At 44.4% G+C, this 22,352-nt stretch overlaps 1 protein-coding gene across 1 annotated transcript in view; it reads right to left on the bottom strand.

Annotated features, from left to right (window-relative positions):
- Positions 1–179: 179 nt before the first annotated feature.
- Positions 180–22,352, bottom strand: part of GPC4 (glypican 4) — a 67,465-nt gene continuing 45,292 nt past the window's right edge. Inside the window, exons 4-9 of the mRNA XM_071569698.1 lie at positions 12,474–12,639; positions 6,639–6,769; positions 6,287–6,433; positions 5,764–5,900; positions 3,394–3,569; positions 180–2,449 (exon numbers count right to left, since the gene is read on the bottom strand). Coding sequence (XP_071425799.1) covers positions 2,241–2,449; positions 3,394–3,569; positions 5,764–5,900; positions 6,287–6,433; positions 6,639–6,769; positions 12,474–12,639 — 966 coding nt within the window. The 3' untranslated portion in view covers positions 180–2,240. The remainder of the gene's footprint in view (positions 2,450–3,393; positions 3,570–5,763; positions 5,901–6,286; positions 6,434–6,638; positions 6,770–12,473; positions 12,640–22,352) is intronic.

The following is a 22,352-nucleotide window of genomic DNA, read 5'->3' as shown; positions in this document are numbered from 1 at the left end:
GAGACGTTGAAGGCAGCCCCTCTGAACACAAGAGCTTTTGTTCCACCAATCTCTGAGCTCTGAGTAAGTTTTAGTTTTTTATTCTTTTTTTCTTCATTTAGCTCTGCTGGCCTGCCAGCTGGGTACGAGCCAGAAGGGTTATCCAGTCAGACCTTACTGCGATATATTTACAATGGTAGTGCATCTAAGGTTTGTTTATTTCAGGATTAAAATTCAAATGGCTAGAACCATTTAAATAATTAAAGGGCAATCAGAAAATGCCATGAAACCAAACAAATCAGGAAAAGTCATGGAAACCATCAGCAATATTTAATTCAGAAATTCTCTTTGTTAGGGAACTTAGCTGAAAGAAAACAGCTGGATGTAGTTCAACCCTCTAAATTAAAAACAATCTAACAAGGTCTATAGGGATAACTCTTTCAGCTACATATTGGAGACCAGATTTACTTCTACCAAGTAAATGCAATAGCACTCAAAGCTAGAAAGGAAATTCCTCAGAACTGAGGTAGTTTCTAAGTATCAGCACATTTTCCAATTCCTCGCAAGGCAACTTAGCTATTTACAATCCATTTTTTCCCACACATAAATTTATAACTTTTTCAATTTTATGGTTCCATGATTTATTTTCTAAAGAAAAATAATCTAGCCAAAATATCCCTAACTCTACTAACATCATGTTTTAATAAATAACTGGCTACTTCTAGTAAAATTAAGCCTCCAGGATTGTTTATACCAGCCAAGAATACTCCATCTTTATAGCTTTGCAGAAATTTGGTGTGAAAATAAAGTTGAATATAATGCTGACCCTGAGCTAACAAGTAATTAATGCTTCAATATAAAAATAGAAAATTATCCTTTAAGAAACAAGGGTGGAATAGAGCAAACCCTCTCTCTCTCTGGATTGCTCTCCCAGCAGGATCCTGGTGTCCAGCCAGACCTAAAGGCTACCCAAAGCAGGAGGAGATGTACAGAATAATTTTGAGTCTTTCCAAAGACTTTGTTTTTGCTGAACTCTTTTAAAAATTATTTCATCTCTGTTCTTAAAAATATGCATTTCTTTTATTCATGAGCTGCCGTTCACCACAATGTTCCAACTGCAACAGCACAGGGAGAGAGAGGAGGGTGTCTCAGGTAGTGCTGAAAAGCTACAAGTGCTGGGCATCAGCTCCCAGGAGACAATACCAAAAAGGAGGTGTCTTCAGCCCTACCAGCTCCTACTCCCATCTGCCTGCCACTGTGCCTGCTCCTTCCTTTTTACCCCATCGGAGAGGAAACAAAACTCTTGCAAAAATAAACCAAACACCCCCCACCTACCCGCCCACAAAGGACTCCTTAAAACCAGAACAATTAAAAAATCAATCCAGCATTCACCTAACAGATTTGCAGACAAGACACGAGTTGGCATTTGGATTTGTGAGACAACAAATTGCTTCCAACCGAACAAGTTTAATGCTTCGTTCCCATGGGGGATGCACGTCAGGAGCTGACCCACAGGAGTTACAGCTAATTGTAAGGATCCCGAGGAACAAACAAAACTCTTCTTAGCATCTGCAGAATGGGAATTCTCTGTAGTCCCTTCCAATTTAACCAAACCTCCTGTAAAGCAAGCACAACCTGCTCCCGGCATGGATGCCCCATGCAAACGGGGCCCTTGGCACACTGACCAGCTCTGCCTTCACCTTCTGTTTTACCGCATAATAAAGACAAATGACTTCCACTTCTCTCCAGATAAGGCAACTAACATAATGTGGATAAATGGGAAGTTAACTACATGAAACATTTTCTGCTTGTTGGGCAATTATTTTTCCCCATAAGATAACATGATAAATAAAACCTGCTTCTGTACAGATATTTCTCATTTCAGAAACACATACTTGTTACAGGCCAAAAGAAGACCCTGGGGTTTTTGTTTTCGTGAGAAATACAGCAAAAGAAAAAAAAAGTGATAAAAGACACAAATGCAGAGCTAACTACAGGCTTGTATATACATTTTTGATATCCACTTCTAAAATGGACTCTTGGTGAACGGGATAGGCTGGTACTCCCCGTTCCTGTTATTCCCAGAATAAGCAAGGGAAAAAAAAATCAGTATCTTAAAACCAGTGGCAACATAGTAAAAACTGTACACTGTTGTCCATTAACTTAAAAAGCAAAGTCTCTAGATGGTATAAAAGTGAAAGCAGGTGCCTTCTACCTTTGATAATAAAAGTCTTTCCCCCCCCCCCCCCCATGCTGCACAATTATCTCCATTGTCTTTGCATGGCCAAGAACATAATGCTAAGGAGCAAGGCTGCTTGTGATAGACTGCTCCTGGCAGCAGCAGAAGTGTTCACGTTCTTATCGCTCTTGTTGGAGTTCCGAGTGACCTCGGTGGCGTTGAACTCGAACTCCGGGGAGCACTGCTGGAGCTCGCAGCCACTGCCGCTCTCCTCCCCGCTGCTCTCCTCACCTGTGGGAGACAAACACACCTGCTGTCCTCCTCTGCTCTCTGCAGCGGGAGAGCAGAGGATAGCAAGAGGAAAAGGCAAGGGAATGGCTGTTTTGGTGTTTCTGAGATGTAAGTGCGGGTCCTCTGGTTAAGCGGACTGCTGTGTTCATTCATCAAACCTGTGTGCATGCAGCCCAGAAAGCCCATTGTGTCCTGGGCTACACCAAAAGCAGCATGACCAGCAAGTCAAGGGAGTGGATTTGCCCCCTCTGCTCATGAGATCCCAACTGGAATACTGCATCCAGCTCTGGGGTCCCCGACACAGGAAGGATCTGCTGGAGCAAGTCCAGAGGAGGCCACAAAAATGCTCAGAGGCTGAAACACCTCTCCTGTGAGGACAGGCTGAGAGAGATGAGGTTGCTCAACCTGGAATAGAGCAGGCCCCAGTGAGACCTTACTGCAACCTTTTGATACTTCAAGGAGGCTTGTAAGAAAGACAGGGACAAACTTTTCAGCAGACCCTGTTGTGATAGGACAAGGGGTAACGGTTTGAAATTAAAAGAGGGTAGATTTAGGCTAGATATAAGGAAGAGGTTTTTTTACAATGAGAGTGGTGAAACATTGGCACAGGTTGCTCAGAGAGGTGGGAGGTGTCCCATCCCTGGAAACTCTAAAGGTCAGACTGGATGGAGTGGCATCTGAGCAACCTGTTCTAGTTCAAGATATCCCTGCTCATGGCAGGGAGGTTGGACTAGAAGACCTTTAAAGGTCCCTTCCAACCCAAACTGCTCTATCACTCTGTGGGAACAATCTTCTTCAGACAGCCTGTCAGAGATGCCACTTCCCACCCTCTTTACTAAAGCACTCCCCCATAGCTAAAGCTTAACCAGCTACATGGTGTCAGCATGAAATCCAATTAAAAAGGGGGGAAAAAAACAGCAAAAGGCAAACCACAGCAAACATACTTATGTCAATGAAGTCGACATCGTTCCCACTGTACGCATTCTTCAGCTTGTTGGTCATCACCCGCAGAGCCATGATTTGCCGGCGAATCACCATGTCTGGCTTGGTAATATCGACTTCAACCTCTGGGTTATTCACTTGACTTGCTAAGCCATTTCCAGTCACCGCAAAGTCATACCTGAAAAGAAACCATTGCTGCTGGTACAAGAGCTGCACCTCAGCAGGGTCCCTGTGCCAAAGGGTGACAGCATAGGAACTTGGCGATGCCATCTCTGTTTTCAGTCTGGGTGACACTCTGAGCCCAATAGGATCTTCCCATGGGTTAAACCTCACAAAGCCCTTCTCTGGCTTCTTATCCCAACTTCCCTCCCTACAATCTCTGCAGCATGTGGAATTAAACACTGTTTTCATTTACGCTGCGCCACAAAGGCAGGGGCTGGACAATTTTCTCCCTAGCTTGAAAAGAGAAAGAAGATCTGGGGTTTATAGTAATAATGGCTTTCAACAGCATAAATAAGCTCACTGCAGGCAACAGAACAAAACAAGGTGCTGAGATGCCTTGATGCCCAGTTAGATGACACTTTTGGGAAAACAACCTTCGAGGCCCTACTTATCTCGGAGAAACCTATAGTAACTGTTGGAGACAAGCATGTCATTCTGGCTTTGCATAATGCACCTTAATCATCAAGGTGGAATATTAAGTGTGTGCTTCTCACCATGCAGACATGAGATGCAATTTCCCTAATAACCCTAGCAGGAGAAAACATCTGTGATGCTGAAGATGAGATCCTGTAGCCCCACGCACTGGAGCAGGGAAGAGCCAAGCTGCTCAGCCTCAGAACGTGTGCACGCTCAGGTCTGAACACACATACAGCCTCTGGGTTTAAAAGAGAGACTAAGCAACAAAATCCAACAGAATACATCTCCTAAAACAGGTCTTTGGAGCATTGTAGATCAAGGATAGGACACATTTCTCCTTCCCCCAATTACCTGACTTGCTAGAAAAATCAGTTTAACAGAAGAAAACAATACTTTTCTTAGGTAATGATGCCAACATCAGTATCACAAGAGAGAGAAAAGCCTTTAGCATAGTCTACTGATTCTGGAGACCAGGCAATGAGATACAAGCAGATACCTGAAAAGTATGCTCAAACCCTGTCCTAAAGGTGGAAGTCTTTATGATGATGGTTATTGGTGGTGGTAGTTTTGTTATTATTTGTGACCAATACTGCATGTTTCAAAGAAGTCAGAGACCAAAGTGTGGAAGACTACCAAACGTTTAGCTTATTGGAGTCACTGAGAAAATACTAACAGCAACACAAATTATCTTGCACAATCCACACAGGATGACCAGTCTCCTCTCTGCCTTCTTGACTAGTGCTGCCAAGTCTCCCTCTCCCCTCTGTACTGGTGCCAGCCCTCACACACACTGGGGATATCTGCCATGAAAAGCCCTTTAGAAGCTGCTGATAAACAAGTCTTCAGGAGCCAGAGCCATTTATTGTCACAGAGACCCAAAGCATTGCCCTGGCCAAGCATGGTAGAGTTTTAGGTGTGCACAAAATAGTGCAAAATTTAAGAGGTATGGTTTAGTCCTGTGGCTCAAAAATATCAAGGGCAAAAATTGCTATTACTTAGAAAAACTGTTGGAAAACCCCAGACAACTGTTTTTTTTTTTAATGGAACATCTTGGATTGTGCTTATTTCCTCAGTAAGCAAAGAGGAAGAAAAAAAGACTTCTATTTCCAAAATAAAAGTTAAACAGTTACATAAACCATATGACAGAAAAACTTTGGCTTACTCATGTGTTGGCAATTGCTTCCCTACCAGAAAAAAACCAAAACTACAAACCAAGAGTTTTGTAACTCTTTTTCCATAAAAAGTGTGAATGAAACCACTGGCCCCATTGCACTACTGACCTTAGCAGTGAAGGTCTCTGGCCTCCATCACCCCTGCTTTTGCTCAGCAAAGAAACCAGCTCGTGGTGCAAACATCAGCTGGGACACTGGGGCAGCAGCACTGTCAGACAACACAATCTGGCTCTGTGGCCATGATACAGAATTTTGTACAGATGAGCTCGCCAAATCCATGAACAATTAGTAAGAGGTTTTAGTCCAAGAAGAGGTGCACTGAGTACCTACACTCACTTCCTTCCTTTAAAACAAACCCCTACAAAGAGCTTGGACAACTCTCTGGCTTGGTGTTCCAGCTCTCCCATTTACAAAAACAAGAGGCGTAATAGCAGCAGACTGTCTTGGGAGAGCTGGAGTCACTCCTGTAGGAGAACAGGGCTCAGGGAGAGAGGCCAGCACACTGGGAAAGGCTGGGGAGAGAGTGAGAGGGTTAAACCAGGGCCAGCAGCATCATCAAACCTGCTCTTGGCGCTCCCGTTCCAGCATTCGTTCTCATTGACAGTGCCTACAGACATCTTTTCATCATTGCAAATGTTGCCAGGGAGAGATGACCAAAATTTTTTGGCTTGCTTCAGCTTCTCTTTCACATCTTTAACCTATTAAATAAGAGAAAAAAAGAAACACAAGACATAATCCAGAATACCAAATGCTCATTAAAAGCGAAGTAGGGAAGGTATTTTTTATCACAACAGACATGTACAGGCCAGATCTTCAGGCTGCATGTTTTGATGGTTGATTTACTTTTTTAATACAAAATTAAACACTGCTCCTCAAACACATATTACTCATAAGCCAAGCCTTTAGCACAGGCACTTCTCTGACTTAGAAGCGTTGAGGTAATTCATGTCTACAGCCATGGCCAGATTACACCCCTCAGAGAGTTTGAGACAGACAAAGAATATTAAGAAACCCTATAAATTAAAAATAGAAAATTATACGGGTGTGAAGCACCTGCGTGGCACCAGCAGGACCAGGCACTCACCAGTCGGTCCAAGCTCGTGCCAGCAGCTGTAGTTGGCCGCTCGTCCGGGGTGTAGGGTCTGAAACGGGGAGTGAAACCAGGATCGGAGACAGAGCGAGCAGTCCGGCCTTGGGCAAGTGTTTTTGGCTGGCCACATCCCTGGAAAACCTACATGAGAGAAGGAAAGGATGTTATGAAATGGGAGGTCATAAAAGTCTCCCTTCTCCAAGTTCCAACCCAGGCCCGGCCCAAAATAATACATCAGCTTTATATATACTTGAAAGGTCATTCAAGAAAAAACATATTGACGAGAATAACGAAATAAATAAATCATTGAATAAATAAATTCCAAATGTCCTCTTGGCCCATTTACCTTCTGAGACACCTGCATGCTGTTCTCCTGCATGTTCATGATTGCATCTGAAATTTTCACATCAATGGGGTCCATGACTGTTTCAATGTTGAAGGGACCCTCCAGCCTCTCTGCTACCAGCAGCATTGAATCTGACACAGAGAGAGAAAAACAAAGGTTTTTAATGGAGGATCGTCAAGAATAACAGGTAACAAGAGTAACAGTTTGAGCACATGGACATTAACCACCGCAGGGTTGCCTCTGACCAGTGCACATCTCCAGGAAACATTTACTCTGTTCCCAGAGCCTACACCTTCACCAGGCACTTTCAGGCTGCCAGCACCAAACCTTGGGCTTATATACATCAAAAGCCATGTTAAATGACGAAGAGTCACCACAGCCTGCCAACAGCAGCCTGTAATCAGCTCCTCCCATCAGAACAAGCATTACTAACACCCTCCACTCCATGCTCATTTATTAAAGGTTGCCTTGTGTCATTTGTTTTTCAAGACTGTTTTCAAAGCCACCGGCTTCCTTGTGCTGGTCCTGAGCACAAGACACCAACATGCAAGGGTCAAAGATGATCTTTGATACCATCTCTCCCCTACAGACAGCTACAGGAAAGCCACGTGATTGCACCTCCGAGCATTACATGGACAATGTGCATGAGGGAGTCTGTGTGAGACCAGGGTGAATGCTGTGCACTCATGATGCATTTGGCACATCTCCAGGCAAGGGGAGATGGAAAGTCCCTCAGCCAACATTGGGTCACTCCTGTGCTGACATGCACGTCCTCACCAAATGCATCATTAAACACAGCAGCTCCTGAACATCTCCTACTTCCTCTGGGAAATTATTATTGGCATTAAGACTTTCACCCTGCATTGCATTTACAACCTTTCTTAGTTCTCCCCTAGAAGATGCCTCCAGATACACACCTGGTACTCAGCTCCAGCTTCTTCTCACCCACTGCAACCTTAATTTAATGGCAGTTTTCACTACCCTCAACCCCAAAGCATTTGCTGGTCTCATCTCCCACATCATTTCATGATGCTCTGACACCAATTCATCTTTTTCCAGTTGCATTTAATTCGTCAATTTTTCCTAGCCTGAGTGATGAGGGAGGTCAGGACACAACAGCCCCTCTGGCCCCAAGGAGCTCCTCCCTGCTCCTAAGATATGCCTGTTCCCTTCCATTAAGGAGAAATGGGTGTTTCACAGTCAGTCTATTAATCCTGAAAAGCGTTTCCCATGACATTTATCCTCCTCCTAAGTGTAGAAGGTACCTTCAAAAACCAGAAAACTTCTGTGGGCTCTGGCTATCTGTTAAAGCCCTATAAAGAAATTCCACATACTGAACAATTCAGTGGTAGCTCTGCCTTAGTGCCCCAGCCATGTTAAACTATATTAAAAAAACCCCACAAACTGGTGACAAATATACAATTAAGCTATGTCTGCATGTGAAATAATAACAACAACTACAATAATAATAATAGTTGTTGAAGTAGTAATAATAATAATAATAATTCAACACCAAAACCCCCACATGAACTGCAGATGCCTTCCTAGCCTGTAACATCCACTTTTTAGAGACAACTTAACATTCTAAAGTTTTGCTGGGTGTTAGTCAAAGGCCTATCAGTCGATAAACCCACTCTCCCTCATGCAGCTCCACCAAGGTGGGGGTGTTTAGGAAGTGAACCCAGGGAGGAACTGAAGTCCCCCCAGGAAAGCCCCTCGCTCTGCAGGCACACACCACCAGCATCAATGACAGAGCTGTTGCAGGGCATGGCTGGAATTTCGCCGTCAGGGACTACAAACAGGTCTGAACTAAATGCATTAAAAAAAAAAAAAAGAAAAAAAAAGAAGGTAATAACAAATGAAACAAAGAGTCTTAGACTGTATTGTGGTGGGCTCCAATAAAGTGATGCTTCAAATCTCTGAGTAATGACTGCTAGCATGAATATACCATTGTGCCGGAGGAGAGAAAAATGCTTTTGATGTGCTACCAAATGGAGACTTTTGTAAACAAGTGGAGCACAACTTAAATGTGTTCATCATTGTCAAAGCTTTTGGAGTTTTTCACGCGCATAAAGAACATCCCGGTGCAGTTTGCAGGAAGCAGCTCATTTCAAATAAAAATATTATGAATAGACAGATAATAAAACACACAAAATGCACAGGGTTGGGGGGTTTTTTAGAGAAAAATCATTCCATTTTGTAACTACTTAATTCTTCGAGTGGCCAGGAAAGGCCACAGATCAATAAAGTGTTTGTGAAAGACTGAAAGGAAACATAAACCCCAATTCTTCTGGCTGTTTGGCATCTTTGTAAACTTTGAGCCGGGCAGGCCATCCACAAGACCATGGGAATGTAGAGCGAATTGGGTCCTTTGTTAGCAGGGGTGCCATGGCGTTCCATGTATCACAGCCCAGGAATGCAGCCTCTGCTTTGACTGCCGATAGAGAAAATGCATTCGGCCTCCAGCAGAGCTGCCAAAGCTGGCGAGAAAAGATAAGGAAAGTAATAATTGGAGTTGGGATTGATACAGGCAAGGAGCGGTAAATGAAATAAACTTTCATTAAGAAGCAGGGAGGGGAGAAAGGGGCTGAGGGTGGGGGGCTCTCCCTCATCTGCAGTTGAGATTTTCGAGGGATCCTGCAAACTTTTACCTCCCACCAGGAGCTGGCTGGTGTCCCCAGCAGTGGTGGCAAGCAGCGAGCAGCAGTTCCCTCTGCCAGTCCCGTCTGACGTTAATAAGACTGGCTGGGGTTCTGGGTACTGCCGGCACCGCTGCCCGCAGGAGGGGAAGATGCTGCTCCAGCACCAGGAATGAATCTTTGGAGCAATGTCTCTCCTAAAAAAGCTTTCCCATTACTGGGAGACAGGAGTTGATTATAAACAGCAACTGTTTAGCCCCAGCTCTGGTGCAAAGTAATTTATATTTATAATCCAGGGCGAGGTGGCTCAGCTTGGCTTCGCAGAAGTCTGGCAGAGTGAAAAGTGTACCCTGGCCGTGTATTACAAACACACAGCATGACAAAGACTGACTCTCCTCCCTGTGATGGGGACAGAGAAGTGGATTTGGGGAGGGAAAAAAAAGAACCAAGCCACAACCATCTAGCACCATCCCTTAAAGACCCTTTTCCTCTTGCATACATTTGTCCTTGCTACTGGCATTGAGACAATCCTTGGCAACAAAGCACCTCGCTCTCATGAAGGAAAGCAATTCTTTCGCATTGTGCCACCAATAATCAGAAACCCACATCTTCAGCCTCACTGTCTGACTTGAAGAACAAAAGGCAGTTTTCAGTCTTAACCCCAAGATCTGATTTAAAAGGGGAGGGAAGGAGGGGGAAGACCTTGACCATTCATTAACAACAATCTTTTTTTTTTTAAGGGGAAAAAAATTCTTTGCACACAAAGTAGTACTCCAGATATGTATATGGAGCCTGAATTCGACATCTTTGAGCAGAGTAAACCTTTGTGGGGGGAAAAAAATAATGAAAAGGCACTGGAGATTAACACTGTTCATTCAGGAAAGCTCCAACCCCCCAATAGCCTGTTTGAAACAAAGTATACCCCTGTCTAATTGGTGTACAATTGTGTCAGGAATAGAGGGAGAAATAATTTAGATAGTTAAAGGGGAGAAAAGAGTACAATTCAGTCATTATTTCATACTCCTCAGCTTTAAATGGTACTTTGGAGAAATAAGAAATTACCAAGTCTTCTTGTCTCAAAAAACCTACAAACTTTACAGTCCACCTTGGAAAAGCTTTACATAAGTCACTTACATATAGACCCAATAAATACACACACATGCATATTCCAGAGGCACATGCACCCAAATGCATATAAGACTTCCAGCAAGTTCTCCCATTTAACTATCTTTAAATTGATTTGCTAGGCTCAAAATCTGATTTTGACTCGTAATAAATCATTGCCATAGTTTGGTACTTAAACCTACAATGTAAAATCGCATTGAGCCCATGTAGGTGAGTTTTAGGGATTTTGTGGGGTGGCTTGGATGGGGATTTTTTTTCCTTGTTTATTTATTTAATTATTTGAACTTTTAACACACACACAAGAGATTTATCCCACATGACCTGCCCTAAACACCAGATCTACTTAATTTAATTTGCTTCAAGTGGCAAACTGAGATAAAACCCAAAATCTGGAACATAACCAGCACCTGTTCAGTTATTAAACTGCCTAAAGAAAGGAGAGCTTAAGTTTTCCATATCCATACTCCACTGCAAGCATCAACCCAGAGTGCAAGAACCAAGCAAATACTGCCAATAAACATAATGAAGCTTAATACCATACTTAAGTAATGAGTGGGCAGGAAGCCCCTTGGGAAGGAAGTACTTCAAGAAGAAAGCTTTGCTTCCAACCTGGAATCACATGTATTTATTTTGTCTTGTTTAATAATCTTAATTATTGTATGCCGTCCCTGATCAGTCTCGTGTGACGGGGCTTGCCGGCTTCCCCCGAGGTTCGTTTTTAGCCGCATACCACCTACAGCAATTAGCTGCTTGTGCTTTTGTCTGTTTTCTGGCATTATGCCCTTCCCTTTCATGGGATTCCTCTTTTCTACTTGGACTAGATGTTTGCAAGTCTCCTGGCTTTGAGCTATTTCAGCAACAATTGTAGTTGAAATACTTAATATTCTCATGAGAAAAACGGCTGGGAGGAATGGGGGGTGGGGTGTCAGCCTCCCAGAGAATGACTTGGAAACCCAATTTAGTGTCACATTTAACTCCCTATATGGAGTACACATGCAAAAAAAACGTCTTCTGAAAATATGATCCTGCACATATCCAGTTGGCAGGGCAGCAAAGCGAAAATCCAGAGCACAGAACACAAAAAAACATATTCTGAGATGTAAATCTAGCCTAAAATGCTAACTTATCACCAATTTCCCTTTTTTTATCTTGCGGCTTAATGAACAGGAAACCTTTTCTTTCTAGCAGTCTTTTTCCGCGAGTGGGATGGAAACAGTACCACAGCCTTTTCGGTAGCAGCAGATACTTTACATGTGCACTTCATCACACATTAACTGGAGCGAAGCGACTGCTCCCAAAGGATGCTCAATCACAGATAAATCAAACCTCATGGAAAAGGAGCACAAATGAAAACATTTAACATTATCTATTGCCTGTGTCCCCCCAAAATGTGATGCATTGCCAATTGTGATGAGCCTTGACCCGAGGTAGAATCTAACATTTCATTCTAAGTTTCATGTATGGAATGATACCGTGTATAAGCAGGGAAGAGAAGTAAACAGGAGGAAGAGGATGGCAAAAGCACTCACATAGCGTCACGCAAGACCTGTCAACAGTGCAAAAGTATGGTGGCTGAGCGCCAAATGAGCTGTTTAAAAACAGATTCAGGCACATGTCCTACTCAATTTTTTAATGTAAAATCCAGGCCTTCAGCTTTCCCCAAAGCTCATCGTGGCTAGCAGGAAGATTCCCAGGCTGCTGAAGAAAACTGTCTTTGGGAAGGACAGCTGTATGGTGACAATAAGGTGTAAGAAGCAGTATGGAAAAACCAGCTTGCATACATGCTTGGTCCAGCAAGAAGAGAGACTCTAAGCCTACAGGCACATGGCAGGTCCATGCTCCGACAGCTTGCTGCAGCAGAAGTCACTGGCACAGCAAAAGTCTCATTTATTTAGAAGTTAATGTGAATGGCAAAAAGGGTGCTGTATACAGAGGTGTGGAAGGAAAAGCTATCCATCACAGACATCTGAAAAACCCGCTATAGTTCAGCACAGCCACTCACAAAGCCATTCAGGTGGAGGACACAGTATCAGTGTATACTCACACACAGTTTTGATCCATATTGCCTTACCGATAAAGATATTCCACTCGGCGTCCAAGTCGCCTTGGTTGGCCAAGCAGCCTCTCATGACATTAAAGCAGTAGTTGTAACAGGGCTTCACTGATACCAGACCTCGGCAGTACGGGCAGTACATCATTTTCAGCAGCGCTCTTGTACCCTGTGGTGTGGGGTTCACCTTTAAAAGAGAAAAGGAGAAGAAAATTACCCCTCGGGCAACAACCCACACATTTACCCCAAGGTGCATGGGACAGAGCTGTGCAGAGGAGATGCAATGGGGTCAGCCATCACTGTCTGGCCAGAGCTCCTTGCTTATCTGGTTCAGGGATGTGGGGAACAGATGAGGGGTCTGGGGAACAGATGAGGGGGTCTGGGGAACAGATGAGGGGGTCTGGCTCCCCTCCTTCAGTATACCTACCACTGCAGGTCATATGGACAGCCCCTAACTCTGCAAAACATTACTTGCACTGCAATACACCTTATATGTCATGCAACCCCTCCCCAGGGCTGCAAGGACAGGCACCCCAAGGGGACACTCAAGCTCAGGGAAGGCAGTAAAATGTGACCAAGTCAAATGATGTCACACATGGTCACACTATCTGAGCCCTGCTGCACACACATGCTGAAGATGATAATGGTGGGATTTCTCAGGAAAAAGTGTCCAAGACGGGATGTGTGCACCACTATCCCTATCCCAAACCCACCGGGAGTGTGCCCTCCTCCTCAGCACTCACTGCAGCTCAGCTCTTCTGGGACAATCGCCCAGCAGGGCTCTCTGGCACAGAGACCAGCTCCTTTATCTCACATTCAACTCCCGCAACACAGCATTTACATGACAGATACCCAGGTTCATTTATACTCAGCACTCATCACACTGGGTAACACCACTCCCCACACCAGAAGGAGGTGGCAGCTACAACCCTGCAGCTGAGGACAAGGCAGGAGGACCCTCGGAGCCTTCGGAGCCTGCGTGCAGCCGCTGGCTGTGCAAGCAGAGCTGTTTGCAGCAGGCACGTCACCCCTGAGCCCTCAGCAGGGCTATTTTCCAACGTGACTCATGGTCATTCATGTTTGATTCACTCTCTGGCCCAGCTTCAAAACATTCATTGAAACCATTTCCACCCAGCCAGTCCAAGGAGCATTACTCCATCCCCATGCAGCAGTGCCGACCACATAGTGGGTCTGTCTAAAGTGTTGAACAGAGAAGCTCCCTCAAAAGCAAGTTTAAGTGTTAATTAGCCACCACGAAAACAGGAAATTAAGATGCAATCAGAGATACCCTGACAAAACAGAAGCAGTCCCTGGCATTTTAAATGATGCACCTGAGACTCCTTGTAAGGCATTTGGAGAAAGTGCTCTAAATAGGTTGCAATCCAAGACCATGCTGGAGGAGACACATAACATCCCTATGAAAGAGGGAAGTCGCTCAATACAAAGTGCTGGAGATGTGGATGGTCTCCAACATCTCGTCTCTGGAAGCCTGTGAACAGTCTTTATGGCAGAGGACAACAGGATTGAATGGAGATGAATGCACACAAGGGAGATCTGGTACCACACGTATCCTGAGGACCTTACTACTGCAACGCCCATTTCAGTGTGAGGGATACAGAGAAACATGATCTTCTGGTACGAAAATTAGGTGGCAACACATGAAACTAGGGGGTAATAGATTTTAACAAAAACAAGACAGAAAGAAAAGGCTACATAATCAGGCTGGCTTTGTTAATAACATCAGCAGATTTTTAAATCCTCTTTTCTTATGAAAAGAGATGACAGATAAAAATCTGCTGTTTCTGACAACTGCAGAAAGACCATGGTTTCCCCTCGGTAGGCAAGCAAACCATTTTCTGTAGTTGATGGAGCTCAGTGCTGGATTTTGGCTGGCCAGCAACATTCATCAGACAGCACTTCACCCTTCTGTTTTCCATGAAGAGTCTGTTTAGCTGAGCAAAAGGAGACTCCATATAGAAAGCTGTTTGCGGTGGTGGTGGAATCTGATTCAGATGCTTCAGAGCATATATATATATATATATATATATATATATATATAGTATTTATATATATATATTTGGAAGGCATAGTGGGAGCAGGAGCCCCAGCAGAAAGTTCCCTATTGGGACAGCATGGCTTTAAAGCAGAACTGGTTCAAACACTGGGAAGAGCTCAAGCAACAGAAACCAGCTAAATCAGATGATTTATAGTTGGAAAACTGGTAACAGACAAATATAAAGGTATCATCTGCCATCCAGATGGTGCAGGCCTTGCATAACACAAACAAGAAAGAGGGAACTACATAACATCTCGCACCCAGAGACTGAAGTATTCTACAGTTTAGCAGTTTACTTGTTTGTCTGATAAAAATCCCTTCCTGTGTCACTTGGTGGTAGGTGCCAGGACCTCCATGCCTAGTCCTTAGGGCTTATCAGCTTCTGACCATTATAGCATTGTCGGCCCTCAAAGTAGTGCTCTGCATCCTCCTTGGGATGAAAGATTAGGAAAATGTTGATAGTATGAGCCAGGTGCTAGAGAAGTTTGAAGCTGAATGACAAGCAGGAAGCTACCTCAACCCTATCATGGAAAGCTGTATTTTTATGAAAGGGATTGCATGACAACATATTGCAAAAATCCACACACAGATCCATGACCCAGGGGGCCCCTTCCCATCTTAGGTTCCCCCCTTGCCCCATGAGCGCCGAGCGGCTGCAAGCCTGCAGCATCCCCTGCTTTGATATTTCATAGGGGTTGACCTTCAAGAATCCCAGCAGATGCAGGGGAAACTGAAGCTGCTTTTCCACGTTCCACAGCAGATGATATGCAATGGTGACTTGGATTAGGTCCTTTGAATAAAGACCAGGATGATTTTAAAAGCAAATGAGGTTTTGTTTCCTTCCCCACACAGGTTTGTGGCTCTGAGTCCTGCACAGAGCTGAGCAGAGAGTGATCGCAAAGGGGAGATGGCAAAGACAAACCCCAGCCTGCAGTGACTGTTGAACGGAGCCCTATTAGTGATGGATGTAACCCACAGGGAAGCTCTTAGTGTGCAATGCAGCTAATACAGGTGATGAGGTAGTCAATGGGCAAATTCATCAGTCCAGAGTTGGTATTTTATGGTGTCAGAAAGCAACAGGAAGGCAGAGGCAGAGATCACCTCTAGGAGAGAGTTTCAGGGAAGATTATGAGCAATTACACCTCGTTACAACAGTGATAAATGCTTAACTGCTGCATATCGCTGCAACGAGAACCTTAACCCCTGGCACGGGGCCCGTACCCGGTCCAGACCAGCTCTGGCTCTGGGATGTGCCATATGTTGCATTGGCAATTCTTCACAAGCTTTTAATGCTGGCCCTGCCATGCCAGGTGCAAGCTCTTAAAACACCATTGTATGTAACAGTAAACCCAGATATGCTTTGTTCTGGGGTTGTGTTTATCTTGGAAAGCAACTCAAGTTCATTCAAACTCTACTCTAGAATGACCCTCAAAACCAAATAATCTCCTTTCTCATAAAGCAGAGTCCCAAAGAAAGCTCTATTTGCTGGAGAGGATTTACTTTGCTAGATCTGAGCCCAGGTAGTAGTACACTGCAGTACACATACCCTGTAAAAGCTTCTAATAGAAGCAAATGCACTCCAGTCCCTTCCTTTTATCTTGTGAAATTTATTTCCTTTCCATGCATGCCATGCCACTGCAGCAATCCATCACCCTGTGGTTTCATCATGTAAATTACAATTTGTCCATATCTATACGCTTCGTCAAACGTGAAGATTAAAAGCTGCTAACAGATGTGTTTTGGCACCAATCTTCACATTCGTATCAAACTTGCTCCTTAAAAATACAGATTTGTACACAGTATACAAAAATTAAGTGAAAAAAACCTCAATCCTCTGCTTCATGCAAACATTTTGTATCGTATTTGTTGGGATAACTCCCTAACTTATGTTGACAGGTGAAGGTAAAATCATGTTCTTGTAAAAATGCCATCCTCTTGACACAACAAAATCTGGTTTTTGTTGGTACCTTGTCATACCTATCCCATTTCAGAGTCTCATATCAGGGAAACTGTTTGCCTTACATCCTCAGCCTTTTCCAACTTGCTGGCAATTGCAGCTTGATGTATACACCTGGCAGAAACTGCACCATTAAAGTACACACCTATCAAGTGTGTATGCCTTGGTCACAACATACCATAAACCCACCACAACTCAAGATAAGCTGATCTGTGGAAGCAGATAAAGTTCAGAGAAGCAACCACATTCTTTGTCATCTCCTTTCCATGGCAAGGAATAGAAGAGAAAGGATGACAGAGCTCTAACCATAGACAGTCCTGCAAGGAGCTCCTACCAGCTGCCAGACACCCAGAGACACATTTCATTCTCCCACTCCACCTTCAAGTTAGCATTAAGAATGTTAATAATAATATTTAAAATCCTGTCAGCTTTAATAACTATTTATAATAACACTGATAACTCAGGCTTTCTTACTTTCCAAGCTTGCACAACAACAGTGTTGCTATGCCAGCAGCACAGCCACCAGAAAACATAAAAATCCAGCCATCTGAAAATAAACACAGTGAAATTACTTTTGTTTTATACTGTGTTTTCTTTGCAAAAATAACTGAATGAGGGCAATACTGGCTATGAAAGAATGAAGAAGTAACTTCTGAGTGACACGGAAAGATGATTTCATGATTTCAAAATCACACTTCAAAGCTGACTGTGGGATGCCCCAGGTGAGCAGTCCACTTAAGACAACTGAGGTGTCAATTTTTGGGACCAACACAACCTTACTTACATCATTTTTTCCTTCTCTCAGTGTTGTGCAAGAGCATCATCTTGGCACAAGTTGGTCCAGACATTCAGCCCACTGTGAGGCAGAAGATCACTTGGGAGGCTCTTGGTTTGCTTCCTCACCCCAAATATTCCAATGAAAGTGCTTTGGAATTAACTACGCATTTAACCAATTTTGCTGGCCCGGTGCTAGCACATGAATAATTTAGACAGCATCTGTTTCAACCACAGAGTTGGGCCTCTGAGGTCTTGCATAAGGGAGCACATTTAGGAATGATATTTGGGGACTGCAAGACACTGTGTCTCATCAGTATTCACTACCCATGGCCATGTTTGCTGCAGCTTTATCTTGTGCAAAGAAAAATTCAAGAGTACATTTATACTCGATTCCTTATTTACAGCTTTCTCCCCTCACCACCAGATGTGACACGGCAGAGGAGCAGCAGAGCTCCTGAGAATTACACTGCTGGGCACTCAACCTGCTCGGTCGTAACACTAATGTGTCAGAAGAGAAACACCATGTGCTTGTCTTCCCCAACAGCACCCTCACAGCCCACATGGGGCAGGGTAGACCTCTGGATGCCAAGTGGATGCCTCTCCCTCTGCAAATTTAAGTAACAATTACAGGATCAGCACCTCCTGCTCCTGGTGCCCTTAGAACCAAAGTGCCCTTTACACCAAGCTTGTAGTCTGCAGGATCTGCCTCTCCCTGTCTCAGACACCACAAACCATGAGGAACGGTCTCTTTGCTGTAATGAGCAAAACAGCAGGAACCTGTGTAGAGCTACAACCAAAAACATCCTTAGTTACCCTCCCATTGTTTTCAAAATTAGCAGCAGAACCACAGTGAGGAGGGGAGGCAAAGAAAGAAAAGAACAAAACCAACCCAGTGGACTGAAGCACTCTTGCATGATGCCATCGACTCCAAACCCACAGCCACAGCCACGTGCTCCCAGCCCCTTAAATCTGCGATGACTGCTGCTCCAGAATGCTTTGAAGGCTGTGCCTAGCTCAGACCCTCAGATGGCTGGAGCTGAGGCAGATGCAGTCACATTCTTGGCAGGTCTTCTCAGGGTCATCTTTGATGTGGAGAAGTGCTTGGTATTGTTTTCTGCATTGCTGTTTGCCCTTGGTACGTGGAAGGCAAGGTCCTTGTGCATGGCAGCCCCTCGGTCTGGCCCCGCAGCTCGCAAGCTGCTGCCTGGACAGCACTGCCTCTTTGGAGGACCCCCTGCTACACTAAAAGGGCTTCTTGGCTTCTCTGGCCATTTCTTGGTTGCCCACAAAGCAGAAGCGTTGCCCCTCTGCCCCCTCCCAGTGCATGCAAGCAACACATTCCATTTCTGTCACTTCTCTGCCAGCGTTTGCTCTTGTCTGAAGGCTGCTCAGTTTCACTGGATATAGGAACTGAATTTCTTCCTGAAAGAGGATTATGGTCACATTCCCCTTAAGTAAAACCAAGGATAAAGACTGTACAGAGGGAGGTTGGACTTCGGCTCTCTGACTAAACTTTCAGATCCCCAAATAGTAGTTACAAGGGGCAAAACTTCCAAAGAGAAAGCTCAATGCCCTATTTTTTGTGACGACACAGGCCCCATTGTTTTATTATTTTCACCATCCCTTCTAAGCCAATGTCTGGTCCACATTCAGCCAAAAAGGGCAGGAGCCACAGTTCAGGGAGCTCACACAAGACAACAGTTGGTTGGCTGACACAGGGTCCAGCTCAGAGCAAAAGGGGCTAAAAAGCCACCAAGCTCCCGCTCCAAAGCAGTGTGGGAAGGCAACCACCTGTTCCCTCTTCAATTCTCTTCATAAACAGTTTGAAGAAAATTCCATCCTTGGCTGATATCATTACACTTCATTAGGGAAGAAATGCCAATACCAAGAAAGCTGACCTTCCCATCCACCATGAACATCTCCAGCAGTCTCATCTCATCTGCTAATGTCACCTGAGGACAGCAGATGAAGAGATAAGTTTATTCCTCATATGAAGCTGTGCATTATTTCACACGGTTCATATCTGTGCTTCCAAACCAAACACCATGTCTTGCATACAATTTCCAAGCTGCTGCTTTTCCCAGGGTTCCCAAGGATAGGTTGAAAGACCCTTTCCAACAGCCCAGATGCTTTGGTGGCAACTACTTCTCATGTAGCCTTCAGTTTGCAAATGCTTGTTGGGGAGGTGATTTGGGAGACTTCTGAGCTCCCAGCAGTCCTTCCTCAAATGACAGGACACAAGGGTAAGAGGGATAAGTAGTAAAAAAAAATCCCAAAACAACAGTTCATCAGCATAAATTTCCTCAGGAGCTCCAGAAAACTCTCACCACCACTATAACTGCAGGAGGCCACATCCACAAGTCCCTGTCCGAAGGTCTGGAGAGAGATGGTGACACAGATGCAGGGACTTGATGTTGTGTGACAGTACACTTCATGTGCCTCAGCTGACCTCCAGCCAGACCTCTCCTCCCAGCTCCTCCTGACCCTACAAAACGCTGTCAGGGAGCTCAGTCTTTGATTTCTCTTCTTTCCCCCCCACAAGGTAGAGACCTCTGCTCCATATCTGCACCCTACACATCCCACTGCACTTTGCCCTCAAAGGAGTCATGACCCTCGACCAGGCTGCAGTTTTAATTGCATGTAACTAATTACAGGAACATCTCTGCAGCTTGAGAACTGCTCAGTTGCAGGTTCTCATCCTTTTTTGGTCACTCAGGGCTCTGGCTTGTATTTGTTCCTTTTTTCCAGCCCTGGCTGGGGCAGGAAATGTCACTGCTGGCAGCAATTTAACCCGACTGACTGCAGCATTTGTTGAGGGTTAAGCAGCAGGTGAGTGATTAGGGGATGGGCAGATTTCCGTCTCCCGAAGGCAGGGGCAGGAAGGTCAGGGAGAAAGGACCCAGTGACAGCAGATGACAGAGGAAAGTGCTGGAGGCCCCCAGCCCCTCACAGTCAACCTGAGGCAGGGCACATCTAAGAGGCAGAAACAGCATCCTGAGTTTTCTTCTCAGATCTGTTGTTCAGGAAAAGTATGGAGAATTTTGTACTTTTGAGGTCCAAAGGAGGGAATTTTGAGAGGTGAAGACTTGAGCATCAAAATTGTGAAGTTTAGACACTTTGAAAAAAGTCTGTGCTTTCTCTCAAAACCATACAGCTTTCTCTCTGTTGTGTATTTGGGCACAGTGACATGGCTTCTGATCCATCCAAGGCAAAATTAAAAGTTATTTTCTAGCATTCTGGCTTGGAAATCAAGCACACTTACAGCTTTGCAATAACCTCTCTTCTTTCACCTCTTTACTCCCAAACTCAGACAAGAACAATACCCTTCTAAACGCATCTCCCTAGTGAAGATGTAAAAATATCTAGGATCATTAAAAAGCCATCAAGGCCGTTCCACTGTAAAGTGCTCTTTGCTCTCCTGATAGCATCCCGGGGAAGTATGCAGCTGGGGCTTGCAGTAGTTTGTATTTCTCCTCCTGAGGATTTTCAGTTAAGTATTTTTGACTTACTTGTTACAAAATGCATTAAAAGTAAAACTCATTTGCATTTCTTTGGACATTTTTTCATAAAGAAGAACTGAAGATTTATCCCTCAAGTTAATCCCTGGTAGAAGCAGTCATTCCACTACAACTCCTCAGTAAAAAAAATAAGGAAATAAAGTCAATGGAGTCATTACATAGAGCTCAGCAAAGCCAGGCTAATCTACATGTAATGTGGGAAGGCCCAAAACACAACCACAGAGCAGCAGGCATAAAACCATCAGCTTTTAAACTCATGTCTAGAATTTCCCATTGTGTCTTGCAGAAACATGATGTTAAGATTCCCACTGAATGAGATTAAAACACTACAGAAAAGATTATTATTCCTCCTACTGCTGCAACTAAAGCTTAGGTATTCAGCAGCACGGGCTTTTGTTACTGCTTGGAAAAGTCAATCTGTTGCAGAATTTCCAGTGCAACTTACTAAAGTGAAGTGGAAAGTGCAGCAACTGTGACTGTCCACAGCACGTGAGCTATTTCTGCAGCTGCGTGGGACTATGGGTAGCTTTCCACACTCGAGCAATTAATTCTAGGGTTGAAGGCAACTCTACACTCAAGGATCTTCAAAAGGGAAAGAGAAATCACAACACCACCTTGGGTTCACGACTCTGATTCGTAACAGATGCGGGGACCGTAGCCCTTGTGGTTCTGTGTCAAGTCTGGAGACGTTTTGATGAATTCTGAGCAGATGGAGCATAAACACGATCCCTCACCCATGCACATTTACTGCCTATCAAGTGATTGCACATTCTCAAAACCGTACTGGGGCTTAACGGCCAGACCTCCCACCCAAATATTTCATCCACACTCTACATCAGTGCAAACCCCATCCCCTGACCACAAGATCTGCCACACAGCCACAAACAAGGGCCACCAAATCTGAAAGCCCAATCAGGAGGTTAGCAGGCTTGGCCAGGGACCTGTCACACAGACACTTGGCCTCATTTGGCACCAACCCTCCCTCCCACCACAGGATGGCATCCCTGAGGCTGGAAGATTTTGTGGGTTCATAAGAGTGACCCACATGTCACACATAGAGCTCCACACACCCATCCTCAACCAGCAGCACACGTCTAACACATCAGACACATCTACCTTGAGAGTCATCACTATCAGGTGGGGACACAAGGGGTCCAAAAACCTAAATCTGCCACTGCTAACTTACAACTCATGCCCAGGACCTGGATATATTAGTACAGCAAGTCTTTCCTTGCTAATATTCTCTGCCCCACCACACATGTACAGATTTATTGTAGGCTGTTTTTCTCATTTCTCTTCAAGAAAAATTAACATGGAAGCAGACTTTTTTTCCTATCCTCAGAGAGAGTATTTTAATATTATCCCTGTAAGTCAAGGCAATTTGAATAATTATCTCACTTAACAATGCTGCTTGTGCTGCCTACAAAACTGCATTCTGCTTCTAAGAGCATCTGAACAGCTATTCTGGTTTACTTTTTTCTTTTTTCTCCTTTCCTGGCACCTAGGGTGATTCAAACTCCTGCCTGCTCTTTCACCCTGGTGTTTTATTACTCTGCAGCTAGGTAGAGAGAAAGTAAACCTCTCTCTGCCCC

Source organism: Pithys albifrons, chromosome 14, assembly GCF_047495875.1.
Source record: "Pithys albifrons albifrons isolate INPA30051 chromosome 14, PitAlb_v1, whole genome shotgun sequence".
NCBI classification, from domain to species: domain Eukaryota; kingdom Metazoa; phylum Chordata; class Aves; order Passeriformes; family Thamnophilidae; genus Pithys; species Pithys albifrons.
This window is presented reverse-complemented; position numbering and strand designations above follow the sequence as displayed.